The sequence below is a fragment of the Anser brachyrhynchus genome (assembly GCF_964034855.1).
Source record: "Anser brachyrhynchus genome assembly, chromosome: 4".
In the NCBI taxonomy this organism is placed as follows: Eukaryota; Metazoa; Chordata; class Aves; order Anseriformes; family Anatidae; genus Anser; species Anser brachyrhynchus.
Window position 1 is genome coordinate 50485506 of NC_137698.1, and position 19165 is coordinate 50504670.

At 39.3% G+C, this 19165-nt stretch overlaps 1 protein-coding gene and 1 long non-coding RNA gene across 6 annotated transcripts in view; one reads left to right on the forward strand and one right to left on the reverse strand.

Moving 5' to 3' along the window:
• The window catches only part of LOC308193818, a 19697-nt gene extending 16394 nt beyond the window's left edge, over positions 1-3303 (reverse strand). The window contains exon 1 of the long non-coding RNA XR_013949956.1: positions 3001-3303. This is a non-coding gene — a long non-coding RNA (uncharacterized lncRNA). The remainder of the gene's footprint in view (positions 1-3000) is intronic.
• Positions 1163-18713, forward strand: NMU (neuromedin U). 5 transcript variants are annotated; one of them, XM_080588860.1, is made up of 11 exons: positions 2318-2382; positions 3312-3396; positions 5277-5335; positions 9033-9080; positions 9177-9236; positions 10174-10203; positions 10310-10360; positions 12396-12470; positions 17346-17399; positions 17938-17977; positions 18527-18713. In XM_080588860.1, exons 2-10 carry the CDS (start codon positions 3393-3395, stop codon positions 17971-17973), a joined length of 417 nt encoding a protein of 138 aa, XP_080444986.1. In that variant the 5' UTR covers positions 2318-2382; positions 3312-3392; the 3' UTR covers positions 17974-17977; positions 18527-18713. The 5 variants fall into 5 exon arrangements, with proteins under 5 accessions (XP_080444984.1, XP_080444983.1, XP_080444986.1 ...); XM_080588857.1 differs by lacking the exon at positions 3312-3396 and having other exon boundaries at positions 1165-2382; XM_080588859.1 differs by lacking the exons at positions 2318-2382; positions 3312-3396 and adding an exon at positions 2490-2754.
• Positions 18714-19165: the final 452 nt, after the last annotated feature.

A 19165-nucleotide genomic window follows, 5' to 3' on the forward strand; every position in this document is an offset into this window, starting at 1 on the left:
TAAATTGAGATCCAAGCTTGGAGAACTTGCTCTGACCAAATTTTTACAGATTTCAGTAGAAATTTTGTCTGGGTATAAACCTGAGTTTGGGCTTAACGCAAATATGCTCTTTTGTTGAAGTGTATTAGTCTGTACTTTTAACAAAGGATTAGTTATGTTTACTTTACCCATATACGAGGAAATGCAAAACTACACTGATGCTATTCAGGAAAAAGGCATAATCTAAAATGAAAAGCAGTTCATACCGGGTTGGAAGTACTGGAAGACTCCAGCCTGCTGGGGTTCAGCTAATGTAACTCAGGGCACAAAGAGGATGACATGTTTAATGGTTGCTGCTTTTGCTCAACAGCAGCAATCAGTCAAAAATAAAATTCAGGTTTCAGGTGAGAGATGATGGAGCAATACAAATCAAAGCACAGAGAGAAGTATTAGATGGTTATTTTCTGGTAAATGGTAAACCAGAATTCATCTACCTGGAAAATTTTCTCATTATCTTCAAAATCTGTTTTAATAAGTGTTCGTGCAAGTGGATTCAGCAAAATATTTCAGTCTGCAATATTGAAATAGATATCATATAAATTCAATTTCTGCACTAATCTGAACTCCTTCAGCTGAAAATAATGTTTAATTCAAGAGGTATCATCTTTTCACTATACATAAAACATTCTGTGCACCACTTAACAGGGGAAGAATGTTTACAGGTATTTAACTTTCAAATTTATAAAATACTGTAATTTATTTTGTCACACAACCTCTTAAATATTTAAAAATAAAGTATTGATTAACAAAATGTATGACAGATTAAATCCTTCTGTAGGCCAAGGCTTGGGACACTGATTTATGTATTTGAATCAAGATAGATTAGCGACATATTTTTCAGCACTGGTGTCTTCCAATTTACGATAATGTCTTCTAAATAAATATTTTCTGTTTTTATTAACAGAAAACAGAACCAAATGCAGTTCCTTGTTTTGGATTGTTTTAAAACAACTCGTTTAATTAGGTAGATACAAATACAATAATAAATACAAAAAATATATGTCTTTAATGTCTGTACTGTTCTTTCTGATGACTGGCTTTCCACTGACACAAGGATTAACTCTGTACCCAGACATATTAAAGAAAGCTTTGCTATTAAATCTGGTAGAGAAGATCCTTCTATTACTGAGAGAATTTCATAGCATCCTTGCGTGCTGGCTGGGAAAGCTTGCGGAGTTTTGATGGCCTGTCAAAGTGTGCCTGGTGGCAGAGCACAATTTGTAGCACACATGACTGATAAGGGCAAGGGCAAAGAGCAGGCACAAATCTATTGTTATAAATCAAAGTTGTCTTTTGTTTTGCAGTAGCATCCACTGCTCTTGTCAGGCAGGTTTTTGTTTGTTTGTTTGTTTGTTTTCCACCACCCACCATTCACTCCACATCAAAACCCGCCAAGATGGTCAAAAAGAACTTCACGCTGCTTTGGGAAGATAACAGTCCCTAATATTGTACCAATGTCTCATTGCTGGATCATTGTGTAGTATTTCCTTTGCAAGTCAGAAAGAAACAACCAAGTAAATACTATGAGAGAGTGGAAAAACAAAACCTGGGAAACAGATTGTAAAGCTAGACTGTGACTTGTGAGATGCTGCCCCAAAATGCACATTTGGAGAAAGCCAGCCCCTGCTGCTTGGCTGACTGTGAGGGGCCGCAGGTCTGCTAAGCCCTGTATTAAGTTTTTAATCCCCAAATGCCACCATATTACTGAGTTTTGCTTCATGGTGTAGCACTGTGTGTGTGTTCTTTCCTGCGTCCTAGGGGCCACTCAGCTTCATGTTACGAAGCTGGTTTCCATGCTGACAACCCGTTTTGAATTGCCCCCAGCTTCCTCTACCACCATGCTGGAGATGAAAAGCATCAGCAGGCTGTCTTTTCAGTGAATTCTCTTTTCCATTCACATTTGAGTGATCTGCAGTTCTGCTCTGGAACATGCATACATGGGGAAGAAGAGGTGGCCACAGCTCACACCCGTGCTTCACCGGTGGCTTCCTCACAAACTGGGTTCGTCCTTCTCTAGATCAGAAGGTGCCCACACCTCTGGGGCCACCAGGTGGGATGCCCCAGTGTTAAATTGTGCCCCTTCTCCCCAGCACACTGGGGCTGGGCAGTGCCCGAAGGCCCACCTTCGCCACCCCAAGCCATCACCCTCAACTTCCAAGCACGGTGAGGGGGCAGCAGCCATTTTGTGCTCCATCACGAGGCTGCCACCACAGCTGGGGGGCTTTTACACACCTTTTTTAAGGCATAGATCTTTCTCTAAGAGGGGGGTTGTGAAGAAAGGGCCTAGAGGCTGCCCAGCCCCGTGTCTGGAGGCCAAGCAGGGCCACGCACCCGTCGCAGCAGGTTTGGGAACAGATCTGCCCCCGAGGTGGGAGCGGGGCTGAGTCACCGGCGGAGATGAGGAGGGTCTGGGCCTGGGTGGGTGGGTGGCGGGGAGACGGGCAGGGGCGGGCAGGGCGGGTGACGTGTCCTCCGTGAGTCAAGCTGATGCTGGTCCACGTGTCAGGGAGACTTAAAAAGTTTGGGAAGGGAGCGAGGGCATGGCCAGCCGGCGGGGAGGCAGAGCAGAGGGCACCGCGGTCATGGGACAGCTCTGCCACCAGCAGCCCCCCACGACCACCCCGCCGCGCAGCCTGGGGAACAGCGGGGGGCTGCCGGGGGCCCCGCTGCTCCTGCTCCTCCTCCTCCTCGCCTCCTCCATGTGTGCGTGCAAAGGTGAGGAGCATCCCCCCGCAACCCCTTCCTGCACGGCCACCGCTGCAAATCCGGGGGCTGGAGGGGTGACCCCATCATGCCTCCAGCCTCGCGAGGGGGCTGAGAAATCCTAGCCCAACAGAATCCCCGCAGTGCTCTGCTGCGGAGCCGGGGTGGGATCGGATGCTGCCGCGAGAGATGCGGAGATGCTCGGGAGACGGCAGGCTGGGAGGGTAAGGGGGCCGGGGCTGGGACGGGGGGGCTCACCTCAGCAGCACGTTTTGGGGTGGGGAGGTGGGGGGCTCCTTGCCCTACCCGGCAGGATTGCCCCGTCCTGCCCAAACCGCGCTCCGGCAGCTGGGGGAAGCGGCTTTTGTTCCAAGCGAAGTCACTAAAGGGTTAAGTGGGGAAGGACAGAGTTGGCAGGCTGCTTTAGACACAGAGCCTGATTACCTTTGATTTAATTGGGAATGCTGAGTTACACCTGAAAGTTGCTATTTTTGCTTTGTGAAGCAAGTGCAGCTAACAGGCATTACAATAAAATGCACCGTCTTCCCTAGTCTATTTCCTCCCTCCAGACGCATTAAATCCTTACACCCTGTGAAGCAGCGCAGCACAGCAAGTTGCTGTGCAATGAGTAGTTCTGCTGTGCATCTATTATGAGTGAGTTACTTTCACTGGGAGCTTTCATTCTGAATTTTTGATATTTTCCTTAATTGATTTTTTTTTTTTTTGATATCAAGAAGCAAAGAAATCTAAGTAGAGTATACTTCATACTGTGTTCAAAATATATTCTGGAGATGTGGAAGAAGGGAGGGAAGGAAAATGAAGGCAAAGAATGGCAGTGGCACACAGTATTTTAGCATCGTTTGTATAGAAATGATGGCAAGGAGCTTGTGTATGGAGAGCAGTGGTGGGGAGAGAAGACTTAAGAGGTGGATCCCAGGTTGAAAAGTGACTGAAACTGTGCACCTGGCAGTCTGCTGCCTTGCAAGAAGTTTGGTTTTTCAAAGCTGGCAGAACTGAAGTGAACAGATATGTCACTGTGTCAATTTTGTAGGAGGGCTTCCTCCTCTATGTTACTTTTGAATGGGACTGCTTTCCTCCTGCCATGGATATTTTGTGTATCTTACCAGATAACTTCATCTTTCCTTGTTCGTGCCGGTGTGTGTGTGTGTGTGTGTGTGTAAATTAATGAATTCCCTCCAGGCTGCAGCAGTGTTCTGGATGGGGCGATGTGGGGATGCTGCTTGGCACTGGAGGGCACACAGTCCTTGCTGTGAGCACAAAACAGAGGGATCAGCACATGAAATAAGAGTTTTGTGAATAAGTGCAGAAGGGTTAAGGAAACTTATGAGCTGGTGAAATAATTGCATCTCCTCTGTTCAAAAGTTTATGCTCTGGGCAAAAAAGCCCCACAAGTGCCATATTTAGGCTTCCTTGCCTGCTGCTCCAGGCCTTAGGGACTGCTGGGTTTCTTCTGTTTTCCCCCTGGAAAGCCTTGGGAGCCAGGCATGGCAGGAGCTGCCATCAGTAATGGCCAGGCAAAGATTTAACGGTGCAGTGACTTCACGAGTTGCCCTGTTCCACTCCTGGCAACCTAGACACCAGCCCCAGGGAATACTCCACCATGATCATACTAACTTGGGAATAGAAAACAAAACAAAACTAAAAAAAAAAAAAAAAAGGGAGTTGTAGCACCTTTAATTTTTTGGGAGTTTCTCCTTGAACTAAAGCAAACATCAAAAAGCATTTTTTTTTTCCACTGGACAGCAGTTTTCTTTTCATGTAAATCTTCCAGAGATTTCAAAAACCCACTCCTACACAGGATGAAATCAAGACCTGCTCTATAATTCTTTTTCTGGGGAGAACAAGCATCCATAATAATTAGCCATCTTAAGTTTGTGCCAGTACCAAAATGTGGTTTTGGAATTTACTCTTTCATGCCTGGAAGTTACTCCTATTGTTATCTGTGGTACTTGTAAAACAGGTGGGCACGATGAGCTTTCACATCCTGCTCACCTGGCCATTCTAGCTATGTCTAGCTTCAGCATTTTTGTGTTTAATTTGGTGCAATTCTTTGGAAAAAAATAAAAAATAAACAGCAATCACAGTTAATAATAGACTGCCTGGGAGGTTATAAAAACTGTTCACCTGAGGTGTGTTAGAACAATGTATAGAGCTGTCAGGCATGGATCCTGGGCAGTAACTTTAGGAGAAATTGGTCAGGGTTTCCTCTCCAGCACCGGCCCCCTCCTGGGTGAGACGGAGTCTCTGGTAACACAATATTACTAGGATTATGCCGCCAGATAAAATATCACTGCTTATCACTGAGAACAAACCAATGCCAGCCTGACTCGTGATGAAAGAAGCAGTGTGGCTTCCACACTGCTTCTTGCTCAGAGATGTGAGTCTCCGTATTTTGGCTTTGCAGGTTCTGGGGACCATGTCACACTCAGAGCTTTTATTTACACCACTGACATGGGGTACTTACAAGATGACCCCTGCTGTACAGTATTGCTAAGCAGTGTTTGTGCTTCCAGGTGCACCGATGCCATCCCAAGCACTCGAGGCAGATCAGGATTTGCAGCTGTGGAAGGAGGTGAGCATCGCGGGCAAGCTGGTTCAGCCATGCCTGGGAAAAGCCTTGGCTGTGGGGTGAGAGCTAGGAATGTCTGTGACAATTTATTGCTACTAGAGCAGGGATACAAGATCAAAAATTTTTCTGTTCCAGTCCTTACTGTGGTCACACCTCACTCTCCACTATTTCTCTTGCATGGAGTTCAGGTCCTTCTTCTTCCAGTCTTACTTCTCCTGTACAGACCCTGTCCCTGGAAGCAATACTGTGTCCTGCCTGGTATTTTTGTAGTCTGTGCATGACAGGCAGTAGTTGTTTCAACTCGTCCAATCCACCTCTTGCTTCTGTTCTGCACCCAGGGCTGGGACACTGCATTTAATCATATCCTAGCATCTTAATTTACTAGATAGAGGATAACATCCTGTTGCAGTTTGCACCTTTAACATTTTTATACCAATTGCAACTATAACTTCCATTCCCATCTTTGAACTTTGCATTTTTTTGATTCTAGGATGTTACATGTGTGTCAACATGGGCTTTTTTGTGCCCTTTTGGAACAGACAGAACAGCAGGGCATAACAGAGAGGGTTCATCCTGCAAGATGCATGCCCTGGCATTGCCGTAATCTTCAAGTGTGCTGCTGACATTAATTTTGTACCTCCTGATAACATTAGAAAGCAAGTGACTCACCATGGGTGCAGATGCACGGAGTAAATTTCTTCAAATTGAGGCCATTACAGAACACGCTGCCTTTTTTGTCAGCCCGTTTCGGAAGTATTGACTCAAACACTGACTTGTTCCTATACTGGCACTTGCACAAGCCCTGGTGGTACTTTCCTCCTGGGAGAAAGTGATCTCTTGGGAAGCAAGATCCTAATAGCTAGAAGGAGTTTATGAAAATGAGTTATTTAAATTCCAGATTAAATATATGCTTTTTTAAAATATATATATTTCTGAACTTATTGCTAGGATTTGCTATTTATGATATAGGATTCACCCCTATGCTTACTGGAGGCAAACGCAAGGTTCCTGTTGATTTCGGTGAACAAAAAAGTATGCATGACATACTAAATTCTGTGCAAAACTATATAACACAAACAGTGTAAAACTCAATTCTGTAACAGGAATAATACAGGACTGGAGAGGATCTAAGAACTAAAAAAAGAGAATTAGATGTGTAGGTATATACTTTAAATCAGCCTGGCTACAAAACCGGGAGTTTCTTAATGTTCTTCCCTGCTTGTTACTTTATTAGCTGATCACTCAGGAGAAGCACTGCCTCAAAATTAAACAAGTATTTTCCAGGAATGATTCCAATTTTAGAAATATAGGAGCTTTCTAACATCCTTTCATTTCTTTACGTTATTTAACCAACCCCAAATAACTGACAGGCTCCCACCCTCAGGCCACACTTCTGAGGAAAGAGAAGATTACTGAAAAGAAGCATCAAGCACTATAGGAATTATTAAATTAAATATATATATATTTTTAATTTGAAAAGAAGGAATCAACAGAAACTGTGGCTTTTCTCTGGTCCTTGCTTTTTCCATGCAGGTTTTAACTGAGAGATGCATTGCTTTGGACTGTGTTGAACACAAAGCAGTCTCTGGTTTGTCCTGCCGTTGAGCTACAGTAGATCTCTGGTTGACATCTCCAACTAAAAAACAAGCAGATAAGCCAACAAATGAACAACCACAAGTAACAGGACATTTTTAACTTAGGCTTCCAAAATGACTTAAGCTTGGTTTATGTCATTCACTGCTGACTTCTACCTCTACATTTTCTTATCCTGGAAGTAGTGAAGCTGAACAAATATACCCAGAGACAATCAAATGCAAGATGAAGGGAAAAGAGACCGGGGAGGTTGTGTTACCAATAAAAACTATTTGAGGGGGAATCTTGTGAGCTATTAGCTTTCCCGCTATCTCTGCTAATGCTTTCTCGTAGGTTGTCTCTAGAGAAATGAATCACCCCTTGTCTTGGAGTACTCAGATATGCATTATTTGTTTATTGCTTTTTTCAGTTAATGTTTTCTTTGCTAAAGACTGCTGTTTAGGGCTTTGTACCTATAATAAAATCATAACACCTGTTGCATTGCCCACTCTTTATTTTAAAACAAAATATTTTGATGCAGTCTGTGAACGTAATAATGATTGGCAAAGCTTTGTGGCACCTAGAATAACAGTATCAAATATTCAATGGAAAAAATGGTGCATACCAATGCAGATTGCAATTGATACAATTTGAAAACTGTCTTTTTTTTTTGTTGTTGTTGTTATTATTAAACTGTGTAGCTTCTGTTGGAGCACTGGAGATTTTTCCTCTTCCTTACAGAATACTTTGAGCTCTCAGCACCTGTAAAATTACTTCCATGAATTCAAATATTCTTTATTCCACTTCTCCCTACCTGATCGATAATTCCATCAAAACTGATTCAGTACTATGAGACTCCTTCATCTTGGAAAAGAGACAATAGAAATAAGATATGATTGTCCATACAATGTCATGAACAGTAGGGAGAGGATGGGTATGAATCACTTATTTGTTACTTCTTCCAAGACAAGATCATGATAGCACTGAATGAAGATAGCTTTGGAAGGACTGATCAAGACAAACAGAAATATTATTTCATGTGGTGTTCAGGAACCCCTTACCACAGGATGATGTGGATGCTAAAAGTTTACAGCATGTCACACAGAGACTGTTCAAGTTCACCAAACAGAAATCCTCTGAGCTTCATGAGAAACGAACTCATTCCATCTCAAAGTGTTTGCACTACAGTTTGCTGGTGGTTGGAAGGCATGGACCTTATTAAACCATGGTTTTCTTCTTAGATTCTCTCCCAAGTGCTGATTTTTTTTTATTTAATTTTATTTTTTTTAGGGATAAGCCACACAGCTAAACAGACAGGGTCTTCTTGGTTTGTTTTGTGGATTTTTTTTTTTATTATTATTTATGTGTGCTTGTGTGTATGTCTACACACCTCATGTTCCTCTCTTTGCTGATGAGTTTAAACTCAATGACAGCATCTTCTTCAACAGTGCACTTTGAGTTTAGATACCTTGAAATATATCGAATGTATTTCTTACTAGCATTGTAAATTGGGAACCATCTCCTCTAAACAAAATATTGTAAGGCCCCTCATGTGCCAAAGAAATCAGTGCAAACCTCAGATATTGGCTGCCAGGTGACTCACACAAATTGAGTAGCATGCATAAGATGTGCTGGCACATATCATAATCACTCAAGAGATGTGTGGGTCATACACCTGCAGGGAAGCTCAAATACAATTTGCAGAGTAGTGTTTGAGGACTGTGTATTGAATCATTTGCTTTAGTTTTGTCATTTTCTTTGCAGTTTCATGTAATCCAATGATAGCATAGAAAATACTTACGTTCATAGCCCATGCCTCAGATGCTTACAATCATTATTTAAAATATGACTTACTTGGAGACAGTTTCAATTAGCAGGGATATGAATGGTATAAAAGAATAAAGGACACACATGACATATATGTGGTTGTTGAGATCAAGCGTATATAAAATTGCTTTTTTTTTCCCCCTTGCATTCAAAATATTTCATGAATGTTCCTATAAGCATTCCTTCTGGTGAACAAGCTTGCCATGCCCCTGGCTGCACCAAACTACTTTTGAGAATATAGATATTTAACTTCTTTATATTAATGCGCATTTTAAAAAAAGGATCGTGTCAACTTTTACAGATAGACGATGCATGTTCCACCTACCTGTCCACAGATTCTCAGCCTCAGGTGAGTCAGACAGAGGTTGCTTTACTATTTATGGTGTTTGTCGTATGCAGTAGGTTTGGTAGTGCGATACCTGAGTTCATGTTTTCTTTTCATTAGGTGTCCAGCGCACTGGAAGAACTTTGTTTTTTGGTCATGGGATTTCTCCAGAAACCACAGGTAACACACATGAAAGGCTCCTTAGCATTTCTGAAGCCTGATCTCTCAGTGTGCCAGTGCCTACAGTGAGTTCTGAGGACCCCGTACCTGAAGTGCCCATCAGTGCTGGAAGTAGTATGTCAGTTCTTAGGCTGAAATGCTGTGTGTCCTAATCCAATGCCTATTAAGGACAACTGGGAGAGTCCAATGTTGGAAAATAATCTCCAACTTGGAGACAAGGTTTCAGTTCTTATAAGTTTTCTAATCTAGAGCAATAAGAGCTCTCAATGGAGTAAGAAATGTACTGAAGAGAATCTGTTGCTGCCACTGCTAGGGAGATACAAAGGAACATCCACTAACCCCATCAGTTCTTCTAGTAGAGAATAACCAATGCTCTCTGCAAGGTTTCAAAAGAGTAGTTACATTGATAAGCAAAGACACGGTATATCTGTCAAGGAAGGACAATATTTCAATCCAGTATTGAAGTTTAAAATGTAATTTCAGCCCAGAGCAGAGCAGGCTGAGGGGAGGCCTCATGGCGGCCTCACGAGGGGAGCGGAGGGGCAGGCGCTGAGCTCTGCTCTCTGGGGACAGCGACAGGACCCGAGGGGACGGCATGGGGCTGGGACAGGGGAGGGTCAGGCTGGGTGTTAGGGAAAGGTTCTGCACCCAGAGGGTGGTCGGGCACTGGGACAGGGTCCCCAGGGCAGTGGTTATGGCGCTGAGCCTGCCGGAGTTCAAGAAGCATTTGGACAACACTTTCAGACACAGGGTCTGCTTTTTGGGTGGTCCTGTGTGAGGCCAGGAGTTGGACTCCATGGTCCTTCCAAGGTGGGTCCCTTACAGATCAGGATATGCTATGATTCTATGAATTAAAACTGTCCAATATATATATATATATATATGCATATATATATTTAATAAATAAAAGCCTCTCTACTGATTATTATTCCCACAGGGTTTAGATGAAAAAGACAACACCAAAAGGGTAAGACTTCTAAGTATGTTTTATGATCACTTTAAAATTGTCAAGAAAATCCTAACTCCCTTGCCTTGTTTTGTAGTAAAACCCCACTTTTAATTTTTTTGAACAGTTCTTATTTCATTATTCTAAGACTCATGACTCAGGCAACTCAGACATCATGGTAAGTGGCATAGCACCTCCTTGTGAATACGTGTGCCTGTCCATAGAAGCAAGATGTTCCTTTCTGCAGTAATCGCTCCATCTGTGAAGCTCGGCATTTGGTGTTTCATGTTTAAAATACAGAATGTGTTTTAATAACACGGAGAGGATCATCAATGATGTACAAGTGTGGAAATGGAAAACAACATTTAGGGAATCCCAACTGCATCTTAGTCTTGTAGTTTCAACATTTAAGAATAAAATCAAATGCTTGCTTCTGGAACATAACACATGCAGTGGAACAATTCTGATTTATAGAAGTTGAGCACATGACCCTAAATATTAAAAACTCTCAATGCATCTTTATTAATTCTTAATTAAAAGGTAGCTATTTGTGCATGTCACAAATATCAGGCAAAAGAGATCACTCAGACTTTGGAGTATATTATAAATGAGAAATACCATTATTTTAAACAGAGCCTAGTATTTTTGCTATAAAAATATTCTCATAGCCAACAAATAAACTATGTGTGATCCACCCTTGCTTTTAAAGTGAAGACATAATCTGCTATTTCTGTGCATCTATTTATTTTTTTTTCTGTGCACCACAGGACTTTGAGAAAGTTAAACCTGTTCATGTCTTCTCATTTCTTAACAGTCATTTTTATATGTTTATGTCCATTACTGCCTTGTTGCTTAAATTTCTTAAGAAATATGCTGTATATTTCTTAGAAAGTGATACTGTTTTCCAGGCCTCCTGAGAATACTGCTGATGTTGCAGTCAAAATTTTCACAATAGAGTTGCTCTAGAGCTTTTCATGGTAATCAGGGCACAGGAAAATTAGCTATTTCTGCTGCTGCTTCTGCTTAAGAGGTTACTGCAGCCCCTTCTTCCCCATGCTGAACACCTTTGCCCCTGCCTGCCCACAGAGATTACTGCTTTCTCACTTCTTCTGGTTTAGCTATTTGGGTTATCTTCTAGCCCATTTCTCAGAGACAGTAACCTAGATGTGCTAAATAATTTTTTGGCTTCCTTAATCTCTCTCCACTAAGTGCAAAACAGAGCCCAGCTGGCGAGCTGGGGTGCTCTTTAATATGTCAGACTTTTACTTCAGATATTATGGTGCTTCGTTGAATACCTTAGGCAGACAGTGCAAAATTGACTCCAAGTGGGCAAGTTCATTTTACCTATCAAATATAACTTCAGTGACTCTAGTTATTCCATAACTTGCATTTCTCTTTGCTGCATTACTTTTCTAAGAATTATTGTATCAAAAATGCATTATCTTTTAATTATAAGTAATTCACAAGAGTTGAAGGTTTGAATTAGTTGATGGCACATAGGTTTTTCTACTTTCTCTCTCACTGTGGGCCTCTCTCTACAGGCCCACAAGGTTCTGTTTTGCTAGTCACTGCCTGGGGCAGTGCACACAATCTTGCTGCACTCACCCAGGCTGTGTGTGAGCATACAGTCTTGTCAAGCATGAGAAATGTCAGGATTGGAGTTTGTCTCTTAGGGACAGTGACCAGTGTCATGGTTACAAATTTTACTTCAGGATGGATCCCTCCTTTGAACTGTTTTCCAGTAATAAATAAATAAATAAATAAATTTTCTTTCTTCTTAAAATTAAAGTAAAATTAACTTTTCAGTACAATGGAGATTGAAGATGTTAACTTCCATAGCAGATGATCACAGAAAAGTCAGTAAGCACAGTGTATGGGAATGTTCTCTGTGCCATGTGCAGAGGCTGATCAAGGTCTGAACAATTGCAGTTACCTGGGTAGGAAGACTAAAAAGTTCTTTCAGTGAGTAAAAGTGAGGATGCATATTTTGTCCCTCCATCACTGTGTGAGCCACATTCATATTGTAAATATAAATGTTGGTACCTGCTTATTGTCAATTCAGAATGTTCAGAAACAAGTTTCTCAACTAACATCTTCAGTCCTTTCTTGGTACATGATTGGTCTATAAGCCAATACTGCAGGAATAGACATTTTTTGCGTCATGAGGTCAGAATTTCATTGTTGCTCATGTGTCTGTGTTCGTGTCCTCTCAGTCCTCTGTCCTGCATCCTTTGCTGCAACTCGTTCCCCAGCTTAATGAGAGAAGACTGAAGAGACACAAAGTGGACGTATGTAATATTAAACTATGCATGCTTGCATTCTCATGTTTGGTGATTCATTAGCACATCTAAAATGTCCGTGTAGACCTTTCTGCTCATGGCACTTTTATTTTCGGAGTTTAATGTCACACTGATGTGTTTCCATTGGAAATGTGCATTGTTTTTTCTATTCCTTAATTAATGAAAGATAATCCTGCTCATCTTTAACATTTAAAACTCTGAAGTAATATATGCTTAACATAGAACACTGGTAGAGCCTAGATATCAAAATGGACCTGTCAGTTGCTTTTAAAAAAAAATATTTTCAAATTTATCAGTACCATTATATTGCAGTTGAATTATATTTTCTAGGGGTGGGTTCTTTTTTTTCTCTCCAGATGGAATCCAAACCATATTTACTCCTTAAACACATTATTTATGACTTATAGCACTAAGACTTTCCAAGCAATTTATAATCAATGTCACTATTTAATTTAAGGTGCAGATAAGAAAGTTCTTTCTTTGTTACAGTTTTTGCCCAGAGTGTTTTAGCTTTCTGAAGAAAAAGCTATAGAAATGAGCCCTTTGAGAATATAATGACATCTCTTTCTACGGAGCTTTTATTTCTATTTGTTCTCATCAACCTTTAAGGGATGTTAAATTACCATTTAATTATCTTATTACCTGATTTAGTATCTGCAGAAACAAAACGTAAGAAAATAAATATATCTTCTCACTTTGAGTATCATAGACGGAGATAAACTTTTGAATTGAAGACTTTTTTTTTTTTAGAATAAAATAGGCATTAATCAGAGGGGCACAAAACTTGGAACATCTTTTATTTTGGAGTTTTCAGTTTGGGAATAAAGAGTGAGTGCTCGCCGGCTGTTTAGCAGATGTAAAAGCTCTGAATTTAAGGTATTTTTCTAAAACTATTAGGTACACAATTTGAACCCTATTTTAAAAGGTGCAGAATAACTTCATACTGTCATGAATATAGCTAAGTAGCTCAGTGCTTTGTAAAGTCTAACTCTTTCATACTTACATATTATTGATCTCTGGAGGCATTGTAAAACTAATTTTTCATAGAAAAGTAGTGTGTTTGGGAGCAAAACTTTCCCATACACTGAAATAGACCCATTGTTTCCAAAATATCATCAAATTTGGGTATTTTTGCAGCAAATACACTTTCCAATTTCAAAAATCAAAAAGCAGAGGGATATTAATGCTCTTTGCATGGATGCAGCACCACACCATAGCATGCATTTTATTGTCATTGTGTAAGAAGAGTGGTAAAAGGTATGTATGCACACAGAGCCATCTTTTGTATACAAATAGCTGGCTTTTCTTCTTGCAAGTATGATTTCAGTTACTTAACACTCTCCCTGATTCCAGCCTTTTCAGACTATGAAAAAACAAACAAACAAACAAACAAACAACCTGCATCCTTCTTAGGTTTCTTTAGCTCATGAAGTTCAACTAAGGCAGAATGGATATTTAAAAAAAGTAAAATCAACAGCAACAACAACAAAAAATCTTCATTATTTTAAAGGTGATATGGAGGAAAAAACTGTCACGGAAAAGAAAAAGGCAATACTAGAATTTATGCAGAGACTTATGTTTTCAGTACTGACACAGCCCATGTCACAGCAGCACAGAATGAAACCTCAGGAAAAGCCCTGCCAGTGGAAAAGTGAAACTGTGAGCTGAGCTTTGAAGAGCCAAGGTTACTGGAAATAGAAGCTGGGAAGGAGCTGAAGGAGGGAAATGTAGTCACGATTGGGATAAGCACAGATGCTTCAGGTCTCTTTGATGAGGAACCAGCAAGAAGAAGAATGGTTCTGGCTAGCAAGGACAGTGAGAACTAGTGGGCAAGGCAATAAAGAGGCACACACAGTTGACCTTAAATCTGGCATTTCACAACTTCTGAGGGGTTGATTTAGGGTTTAAAGAGTACGTAAAGAGATAAAGAGCAGTTCCTGGTTTAAGGACAGTGAGTTATTTCAGAAATTCTTTATTCCACCTATTAAATGTTTCTGGTCCAGTCTGACCTCTGAAAGGAGAAATAGTCTTGTTTGATATTGCTCTGATTTTCTGGGTCCTTCAGAGTTTCCCAGTCCATGACGTGGGTCTCTGCTGATCTTATGTCTTAAGACATAAAAAACTTCGTGAAACAAAAACATTTTTTTAAATCTTCTAGAATCTAACATGGAAACAAACAGAAAGGGGTGGAAGTAATAGAGGTAGTAAATGAAATTCAAAGCTTAGACTAACTTTTATTTGATTGTAAATATAAACCACTGTGGCGACAGGTAAATGTTTTGATTATTTTCAACAAGGTTAAATGCTTCTGCAATTTCTTTTCAACACGATTAGGTGAATCATTGATTAAAAAATAGAAAGCTAAGAAACGGTGATACATGGCATGATCAAATTCCTTGATATTTTAAGTGTTTGGTGCCAGAGTTTCAAGTGAAATAAAAATCTCTGTAATTGCTACTCTTAGTCAGACTTTTCCCATTACGACATTGAGTGAAAGGGGGTTAGTTTTTTTTCCTTTCAGTATCTTCCTATGTACAGGAACAGGACACAGCCGTCCTCAGGGGATAGCTGCTCACTCTGTAGTTGAATGTAGTTCTGCTTTTCCTCATGTGGGTGAGGAGGAGGAACAGGGTAATATTGGGCCAGAGGTCCTCATGAGCAGTTGCAGCCAAATTATAAAATAAAATAATAATAATAATAATAAATCAAACTAAATTTGTATTATCAAATTTGTCTAGAAAAATAGCATAACATGGATGTCCTTAACAGTGCAGTTATATATACACATATATCTAACCCACCAAACAGTAGAGGACAAAATGCAGTAAAAGGCAGGTAAAAATATGATCCAATTTATGAAGCAGCCCCTACTACTTTTATAGGTGTAGTATTCTTCCTGACTTCTACAGCATTTTAAATGAGGAGGAACTGTGTAAAAACTAGACACATTTTTCTTACCATTTATGTCAGTCCGGTGACAGAACCTGGCTACATATAAGAACTTTAAGAGTTGGCACATCTACTCATGAAACACTCGGCAAGGACTAAAATTGTTATGAAAAAAAAATCAATTTCTCATCTAATTGGAAAATACAGGGTAAAATTTACCCTCTGCTGTTAGACCTTCATACTGTCAGAGAATATTCTTAGAGCTGATGTTTTTGCTTTCAGAATAACCATATATGCTAAATAAGACAAAGAATGGGAAGGACAGCATAAATGCAAGAACACAAAATTACTATAGGTGAAAACAATCTAGCTTTTAAATCCATCAAGGTCCTTTTGCTAGAATACTTCAATATCCTGAATGTGCTTCCATTGAGGATGGTGGCACAATTCATAGAAACGGGATGAATGCACTAATTAAAAGACAACAACCTAAAAGTCATAGCATATTTGGCACACTCTAACATAGTTCAGCTTCTTCAGGACACTTGTATTTTTAGTGGAGAGTTTCTCACCTGAGCTCAAATAAGAAACTACAAGGATATTTTTCCAAATAATAATAATACAAGTAGAAAAATAATGAAATATAAATACTGTAAGACACTCCAAGTATCTGAAAAGACAGAATATGGCAATGTAGAAAGCTCCACTAACAGACAGTAAAATAAAATTTAAAAACCTATAATATTTAATGGATTGTAGATGTGAGATGGGCATTTCAAACTCAGGTAACATCAGAATGAGGTGGACAATATAAATAAAAATCATACAGATGTTTTACATACAGCAAAGAAACTGTGTATAATGGCATACCTGATGAACTGAAGTCAAAATTAAAAGCAAGACTCAAAAATTATTTATAGTTTAAGCCCTGCTTCCTTTGAAAGTTTTCTTGGATTGGAGATATTCCCGTGTTTGGAAATGATGGGCGCCATCCTGTTTTACATTATTCTTACAGCATTAGAATAGAGCATGAAGTGAATTCTCCCTATGACAACTCTGGTTATTATTATTACCCAAGAGATTTCATGACCTCAGTTTTTAGTTGAGAAACTATCGTTGCTAAGGGAGCATACAGTAAATATATTCCATCTAAATTTTATGTTCTGCTAAGCACAAGATTTGAAGTATTTGATTTCTGAATTGGCCTATGTCTCCCTCTACTGGACAGACACTTCACTGTCTTGTAACGTAGAGGATGAAAATACTGTGATTAAGTTTACGTCTTGTCTAATCATGAAGGTCTCATTAAAACAGATGGATACTTCATTCTCTGTACTTGCTACATTTAAACGGAATTTCTGTTTTCTTCACTGATCTTTTTTTGCTCCTTTCCGTGTAGATCAGCAGACAGTTGTTTCTCAGTGTGTGCAACATGAGTAGGATAGAATACCATAAGCACTGGTCTTTGAAAAAAATTATTTCTCATGATAATTCTGAGATGGGTGATCAGGATAGATCTCTGAGATCAGTCTGGGATCTCATTCCTTGGCTGGGGCCAATATATTTACATTTTTTAAGCTTTACATTGTTGTCATTCTGTAAGGTGCAAAGACCAACTCTATTTTGTATGTAGAGACTCCATTACTACAGAGACTGGTTGTATTTGAGTGATGAAACCTGGAAAGTCAAAGGCAAAGACTGCTTATCATTACTAGCATAATTCTAAAGCAATCTGAACTGATGTAAAACCTTAGGTGGATTTTGGCCCTCGTTCATGTGTTTTCTGCAATTCCTACACGAAGATATGAACTTCCTTGTTACTGACATGGAGGAACACATACTGTATGCCTTAAGGGGGCAAGACTATATAGTAGTACTGAAGAAATACTTATAATAAGTACATAAGCAACCTTTCTGTATGGATTCATTCACAAGAGTAGATATGATTTAAAATACTATTATTTTTTTTTCCAGGAGGACCTTCAAGGAGCTGGAGGGATTCAAAGTAGAGGCTACTTTTTCTTCAGGGTATGGTTTATTCTCCTTTTTTTTTTTTTTCTCCACGCTGAGTATTACCAAACATAGAGAAAATTAGAGTAAGAATTGCTCTTACATTTGCAGTCAGAGCTCCTTGTTGTAAGCAATTCCACTAGAATTGTTCGCTTTCTTTGTAAATAATGAGAAATACTCATCCAATGACTTCAGGTACATTTTGTATAGCACAGAATCTGTCCTTGCAAAGTAATCAGAATAGCTGGGCTAGTTTGAAACTTCTTGGTGAAACTGAAGTATCAAAAATGTATTAGGAAAACAAAAGAGATTAACTATTGATACTTTGTATTGAACCCATATTCTAAGATATCTTACATCAAAATAACAATTTCTTAAGTATTTAGAAATTGATTTTTTAGAAGAGTGCTTAACCACTGTATTAGACTGATGAAGATTTTCAGTCTTCCCTGGTAATATAGATCTTGAAACGAGGTTAGACATGCCAAGTTGCATGGGGCTTTGTTACTGAGCCCAGTCAGTTTTATGCAGTGCTTATTGAATATTTGTCTTTCAGCCACGCAACGGAAAGAGATCAGTGGATTTTCGCTAAGGAGGTATTTATTTAATGCTTTTAATCGTGACCTATACAGAAATTACTTTATTCTTATGCAAATATTCCACAGTACTTATGTTTAGAAGTAGAATTCTGGAGACAAACTTCTAGCAGATGTGTTAAATTCACTTGTCTTTGACTAAAGTGAGTAGAAGCTGTAGCTACTCAGTTCCTAGAACAGAGAACACAAGGGTGTTTCAGGCAGCAAGAAATGGAATAGATCCCAGATTTGTAGACAGTTTGGAAAGTTACCAATGATGATAGGTGTACATCAGGAAAAACTGATTCAACCTCCTGCCAAATACATACTGAGAAGTAAACTGATGACCTGGTGGTAATCCTACTATTCTTACATAGAAGAAGAACCACCCTCACATTGAAATTAATTATGGATTTAATTTCAAATCATGCAAGTCTATGGACAGAAAAAATAATAAATCTGTGCCAATATTATGAAATTCTGTTTTGTAATATATCTTACACCTCTGTCATATTTTAAGTATTTTGTGCTATACCATGCCAATAGCTAAAACTTTTTCTTATTTTGCAGGATTTTAGACTCCTGACCTAGAACTTATGCTGCAGGAATGCTGGGCATGGTGTTTTCCTTACAGAAATAATTCCTTACTAATGTACAATTAAAAATCACTACAATGTAAATGTTCTTACATTAGATTCAGTAAAAAATTCAAATGTTTCTTTACTTCCTTGATTATATTAAAAGCATATCAAAATTATTTGTTTCTTAGTGTTATGATGTTTATAACTGTGTGTAATGAGACTGTAAAATATCTCAATGTATGCATGCAACTGACATTGCCTCTAACAACATTGCTATGTATGTTTATTTGCCTTTATAAATAAAGGCCCTGAGAGGATTGTTTTAATGGGAATGTTTGCAGTGTGGACTATTGCTTTTTTTCAGAATATTTTGCAAGTGGCTTGCGTAGTCTTCAGAATCGCAGCATAATTTACTTCTATTGTATTTGCAAGGTCCTTTTTGATAATTATGCACATTTATGTAGCCAAAGTGTTACATTTGCATATGATTGTTCTCACATTTATTGGAAACTCATCCTTTCATTATCTCAATATGAGTAAACTCAGTCATACAAAAAAGTCATACATTGAAGCCAAGCTTTCATATACCTGCTTGATAAAATAGTACAGTAAGTCTAGTTCATGTGTT

Excerpts from the sequence above, each read along its gene's own strand:
- NMU (XM_080588857.1), top strand. The coding sequence starts at position 1,977 with ATGGGGAAGAAGAGGTGGCCACAGCTCACACCCGTGCTTCACCGGTGG. Across the intron at positions 5,336-9,032 it reads ATTTGCAGCTGTGGAAGGAG|ATAGACGATGCATGTTCCAC; the intron begins GTGAGCATCGCG and ends CAACTTTTACAG. Across the intron at positions 17,400-17,937 it reads GAGGCTACTTTTTCTTCAGG|CCACGCAACGGAAAGAGATC; the intron begins GTATGGTTTATT and ends TTTGTCTTTCAG.